The sequence below is a fragment of the Mus pahari genome, chromosome 12 (genome assembly GCF_900095145.1).
Source record: "Mus pahari chromosome 12, PAHARI_EIJ_v1.1, whole genome shotgun sequence".
Classification (NCBI taxonomy): Eukaryota; Metazoa; Chordata; class Mammalia; order Rodentia; family Muridae; genus Mus; species Mus pahari.
In genome coordinates this window covers 29070998-29077256 of record NC_034601.1, presented here as the reverse complement: position 1 = coordinate 29077256, position 6259 = coordinate 29070998, and the positions used below count along the sequence as shown (strand labels likewise).

Sequence of the window (6259 nt, the reverse complement as noted above, 5' to 3'; positions counted from 1 at the left end):
GTGTGTGTGTGTGTGAGAGAGAGAGAGAGAGAGAGAGAGAGAGAGAGAGAGAGAGAGAGAGAGACAGGCAGACAGACAGGGGTGGGGAGAGGGGATGGTAGAGTTCCCAGGTTCCATTGTCTGCATAAAACAGGCTATGACCCCTCTCGTGGTCCCCTCACAGTTTGTTGGGGTGAGTGGGTGTTAGGCCGTTCCTGGATAGTGTTTCACTGAGAATACAGACTTACTCCAGGCATCTCTGTGGTCCTTTTCTTTGTTGTACTTAGTGCGTGGCAGCAAACCCATTTTAGACCCATTAACTCTCCCTACGCTGGCTTGTTTGATTTCTGTCCACTTGTTTTTTTGTTGAAATATTTGGAATTGGAATAAGCCCTACCTAGCACTCCTAGCAAGTAGAGTTGAATGTATTGAAATACTTTTGATTCGCGTCTCAACTAGCCCTGGCTGGCCTGGAACTCATTTCCTAGACCAAGCTGGCCCTGAACCTGCTGCAATCCTTTTGTCTCTGCCTACTGAATGTTAAAATTCCAGGTGTGCCCCACCAGCCCTGAAGGAGCTTTCACTGAAAGTTCAGTCATTTAAAGTGAACAAAGACTCCTTTGTTCCCCGTGTCGTGTGTGCCTTGTTCACGTGTGTGATGTTTCCCACTCCACTGTGTATGGTGATCAATGCTTTATCTATTCCTGCTTTTAGAATCTTATTAGTTCAACCTTCATTTCAGTAACCGGAGGCTGGTTTACTGACCCCGTATGCTCCATTATTGTCCTAAGCAGACTTTTGTGAGACAGCCTCGGGTGTTTCCGGTCTTTACCTCTGAGTAATACCCCTGAAGACCACTGTGTAGATCCAGCTTCTGCCCCTCGAACCTCTGACCCTTGAATGAGTTACCAGCAGTAAGATTACCCAATCAGAGACGGTAACTAGATCTTTCAAACCAAGACATTTTTTTTTCCTGCATTCTCTCCAAAGAGGAAAGACTGTATTGTTTTAAATTTCTTAACTGCATTTATTTGATCTCCCTCAATCTTAAAAGCAAAGAGTTAAAGTTCTTTTTGAAACTCTTCTCTAACCTAAAGGGGGAAACTGAAGCTGGCCTCGCCCAGGACATTGCTCTTTCTGTGTTCACAAGTAATTCTCCTCATGTCTCAGCCTGGGAACACCACTGCTGTCTGCTCTGTGCCCTCTGCCCCCTCCCTGTCCCCCTCCCCTCTTCATTCCTTCCCTGATGCACCGGACTAGAAGCACACACGTGAATACAGAGCTGGCTATCTCTCCCATGGCTTTGCCTCAGGAGGATAGAAGAAGGAAAAGCAAGCAGACTAATAGCCAAAGGCTCCTTCAGTGTGGGGGAGAAATACCCAGCCATTATGCAAACAGCCACTTCACAAAGCCTTGCCACTGGTCCAGGGGAAGGACGCAGAGAGACCTGCAGTTGAGTCTCCCTTTGCTGTGAGCAGGGTCTCTGGAAGTCCCAGCCTGTGACATACAACTCTTTGGGGGCCCTTACCAGTGCCGTGTGTGAGTGTGTGTGTGTGTGTGTGTGTGTGTGTGTGTGTGTGTGTGTGTGGTGGGAGGTGGGAAAGAGAAGGAAAGGGAGGGAGAAGATACGGAGAGAGGTATCAGGCCTGCTTGGCACACAGTGCCGCTCCAGAGCTAGGGCCATAGCGAGGCAGGACTTTATCTCCTTCACCCACATTTGAGCCTGGAATTGCTCGTACCTACCAGACCACGGGACAGCAGCGGGCTGCTACAAGAGGCTGAAGTCCTGATCTCCCTCAGAGCAGTTTCCCCTGCTCTGCTATCAGTAGGCATAGCCCTTGCCTGTGGGTTTCCTGAGGGATCCGGTGACCCCTCCCGTCAGCCTCTAAGAAGAAGCAGGCCCATCTATACTTGGTCACTGACCAGAGTCCCTCACAAGGGATCTGCAGGCCTACCTCTACCCCACTAACCACCCCTATCTCCCTCTGTTGTCTCTGTCCTCTGAGCACTAAGCTCTGCTTTCCTAACTGGAGCTTGGAGTGTGTGGTTTGCTTCCTAACTGCGTTCCTCGCTGCTCGCTAATCTGCTTTTCCTTTGCTGTCCGTGTCTTGCAGTCGTCTTTGCTAGCAGCCCGGCAGGCTCCCCCTGACGTGCCTACTGCCGCAGACCTTGTCAGTGCAATAGAAAAGTTGGTCAAAAATAAGCTGGTAAGTGGGCATGCTGGAGGCAGCTCCGCGTTACCTCTCACCTTCATGTGGCTCCCAGCACCTCAAACAGGGCCTCACACCAGTCTCCCTCATCCTGATTTCACCTATTCCAACTGCATATAATGGTGTTGTCTAAAAAATGAACTGCCCCAGGGGCCTTTTCGGCTTTAAGTGGAAATTGGCATAGGAAACCAGCAGGGCCTTTAGTGTTGAGGCGGACGGAAGGTGAAAAGTTTCCAAAGCAAATATATTTACCGAAGCTGACCAACTGGTCCCTGGACACGTGGCACTCGGCGGCTGATGGACACGTTTCTGGCTAGCTCTGAAGCCTGAAACTAACGCGCTGCTGAGACAGACTGTGGTCTGGGCATTTTAAAGAACCAGGATGTTTTATTTAGGGACTCCCTAGTTTAACAAGCCTTAGAAATCAGGCATGGTATAGAAACATGGAAATAACCACGCCAGGAAAGACTGGAGCCGAATGTGTCTCTGTCACATGAGCCACCAACAACTTGTCTAGCCTGTGGCAACCTTACAGGCCAGTCATAATACCACAAGGAAGGGCAATTAGCCTGAGCTGGATGAGGATTTCAGGGGTGTGCTGACGCTCCTCCTGGATGCAGCTGTCTCTCAGCCCCCATCTTTCTGTGTAAGCAACAAGGCAGCAGTGGGAAACGTGCTTCTGTCTTCCTCCGTCATCCATGCCTCCTGTCTGGCTTTTCTGTCACTTAGCTGAGTGGCTGTTCTTCCCATACTAACCCTCCTCCACTTGGCCCCTGGGGTTTGGAGGATTGTGGGGCATCCTCTCTCAGCCAGTGGCCTGATGGTTATTGAGGACAGAGCAAATGGTGGCTGTAGATGGTGGTTCTGGTAAGAAGGCGAGTTCTGGGAGGTTGTCCCCCTTCACACCATTTCCCCTGCCCTACGTACGGGCTTTTTTTTTGTCTTTGTTTTTTGTTTGTTGTTTGCTTTGCTTCTCATTTCCAGTCACATTGTTGATTTTACAGTGTCACAGGCTCGTCTTTCTTCTCTCAAGTTTTTGTTGCTATCCCTCCATTTCTCTGGAATGGTCTCCCTCTTCTTTTTGCTTATCTAATGTACAGTAGGCCTTCAGGGTCCCACTCTCATCTCTCACAAAGGCTTCCCTCACTAGTCCTGGCCAGATGTCCTCTGAGGCCTCACAGCAGTTCCCGAAGCTCTGTGCTGTCAGGGGCAGCTCTGTTGCCAAAATGGCTGACTTCCACCACTTCTCTCCCTGCTCACTATTATTTCAGGCGGTATTTTCATTTTTCTCCCATTAATATATAGTAGTCTTCTACACTGAATAGGTTCTTCATGAACACTTGTTTCCAAAGATCCATATCTGCTTCTATTTGGGGTAACCTTTACCCTGACTCTTACCATTGGTAACCTTCGCGCTGTTGGTCCCTGGTTTATGTGTTCGTTGGGTCTAGTGTTAGAAACATGAGTGAAACTACTGGGATGCCCCACAGAGGCAAATATCTGAGAGAAAAGGAAGTATGGGTTGAGGTCACTGTTCACAGGCCTGATCACAGACTCTCAGTAACTAGCTGCTGAATCAACACCCTCGCTGTGGTGCATTTACCATAAAAAGAGCATTAACTTTTCCCACCAATAATTAACTTCTTGAAGATCTACATGGAACTACAATCTAGGGATATCTTTGGCATAATGTAAGAAACCAAACACATATTAAGAAAGGAGTGAGGGAGTCGTGGTTTGGTTTCTTAGAATTTTCCCACCAAAATTTAATTCTTTTTCTTTTCTCCTTCTTTCTTTCCCACCCCACTGTGGTGTAGCCACGGAGCAGCAGCAAATGAAGGGTATTTCAACCATGTTTGAAAACACTGAGTTGCTTTTTGACCTCTAAGATGTATACCTATTTATTCACCATTAGCTTTTGGCTTCAAAGAAAAGAGGCGAAGAGCTCTTTAGAAAGTTCTAGGGTTTTTTTTTTTTTTTTTTTTTTTTTTTTGATGGAACTCAGCTGCAGAGAGGTGTCCAGAGTAGCCAGTGTTGTCACAGACTTATCCAGTTAAAGTTCAGGGTTTATGTCGACATCACAGACTTGTCCAAAGTTCAGCATGCAGGTCAAGAGCAGCGGTACCATTGAGCTCCAAGCCTCCTAACCACACCTGTATGAGCTATGTGAGAGTAATTTATTCATCCTGAATGTAGTCATCTAGCATCTTGAAGGAACTGGAAGGGCCCTGGAGGAAGTAGGCAATACCATGTGATTCATGTTGTTTGAATGAAAGTTGAAGAAACTGAGATTAAGCCTGGGGAGAAACACACGAGGAGGGGTGTCTCTGCCAGTCCCTGAAGTGCTGCTGTGGAAATGAAGCGTTGGTCTAATGCTTGTTCCAGAGGATGGAACCTGGACTTAGAGGGTTGTTATCTCAGTATGGCATGAGGAAGAACTAACAGAGTCCTTTTCAATTAAAAGTCTGATTCCATTTTTAGGAGTTTCTGATAGGCCAGGATTTCGGTCTGGAGTCTGTCTGCTTTCTTTGAACAATTGTTCAAGCAATAGCATCAGATTCTGCACTTAGAATTCATTTGGCTCCCTAGCTCGATGGGGACTGTGTGATCCTCGGTCCCAGGGCTGCCCCAGTGCAGTCCCTGGTTATTGTTACAGCAAGGTTCCACCTTTGCTACCCAGAATTGCTACTGGAGATTGAAAGCAGGATTCGAAGGCTTGCCTCCAATGCAGATAAATCCCTGGAGAGCCTCCACTCTCCTGGGCATGGTGGGGCCCTTCAGAGTTCTTACTGGCTTACTTGTCTCTAGCCTGCCCACACTTCCCCCAGCAGAGCTAACCCACTTTTCCTGGGTTCTGTGTTAAACTCAGAATCAAACATTTTTTTTCTCGAGTTCCATATGAGCCTTGATAAGACTTTTTCATTCTTTAGCAGCTGTGGTTTTGTAATAGGTAGCAAGTGTGTGTGGAACTGGAAGGCAAAGGTCCCGGGGGCTCCTATGGATAACAGAGCCCTAGAGACGTCTCTTTGTCTACTCTGGAGAGTGACTTGGTCTGTTTGACCCCTCCTGATAATGATGATGAATCTGTTGACCTGAATCTAATCTCAAGAGAGTAAAGACGAGTGCCTAGGTACAGCCATGCTCCACACAAGATAAGCAGGCACCTGCAAATGTTAGCTCTTAGGGATATCAAAAAAACCAGCTGTCTCCAGTTTCCATGACCTCGTGTGGACATGTAGCAATTTGGTATAGCCAGCAGATTGGTGATGGGTGAATGTTTTAGGAAAATAGTTTAATAGATGATACCATTTGGTTTTATCCTTCAGATCTAAAGAGTCCTAGCTCCCTGTCCATGGGAGAATCTAATGTGTCTATTTACTGTGGCCCGGAGCCCCCAGGGTTCTGCCACCTGCCTGGCAGACAGGATTGAGCCTCCAAGAAGAAAGCCCCATCTCAGTGCAGTGCTTGCCGTGGGTGGCATAGGCTGGCGTCAGCCAAGCTTCTACCTCTGGCTCTCCTACTTTGAGGACACTCTTTTCCCCCGGGCAGCCTTGAGTGTGGCTCAGGCCAGGATGTGTTTCTGTTGGTGCTGTGCTATCCCATTACATCAGTTAACTTGGTCAGTCAGTAGCCCTGTGGAGTTAGCAGGAAATAAAGCAATATCCATCGTATCCATTCTGCAGGTACACATTTTCTAGAACTGGGTCGTCTGGTCTTAATATTCTGGTCAGGGCTCCTGAGGTTCAGAAAGGGAAAGGTTAGACTCCAACAAAGATTTTAAAACCTGGAGTCACCAACCTGCAGTATCATTTGCCTGGAAATCCCATACCTCAGGTTTCTGCCATGCAGGTGTCCTGTAGCCGACCCTGATGAGAACAGCTTAACTTTAAAGATTTTTGTCAGGGAAGTAATATAAAAAAAAAAAATTAAAAGTACATTAGTGTCAAAATGTGAGCTTTCCAAAATGTGAGGTGATGGGTATGTGTGTACACACACATACACACACACACACACACACACACACACAGAGAGAGAGAGAGAGAGAGAGAGAGAGAGAGAGAGAGAGAGAG

General features: G+C 47.5%; 1 protein-coding gene across 24 annotated transcripts in view; it reads left to right on the top strand.

The window, feature by feature from the left end:
• Kalrn (kalirin RhoGEF kinase) overlaps positions 1 to 6259 on the top strand; it is a 603889-nt gene that overhangs the window by 527157 nt on the left and 70473 nt on the right. For 17 of the 24 annotated variants that reach the window (XM_029544638.1, XM_029544643.1, XM_029544642.1 and 14 more), the window contains one exon: positions 2094 to 2186. The exons of the other annotated variants lie outside the window; for them this stretch is intronic. In XM_029544638.1, the coding sequence (XP_029400498.1) occupies positions 2094 to 2186 (93 nt within the window). The remainder of the gene's footprint in view (positions 1 to 2093; positions 2187 to 6259) is intronic. 24 annotated transcript variants of the gene reach the window in all.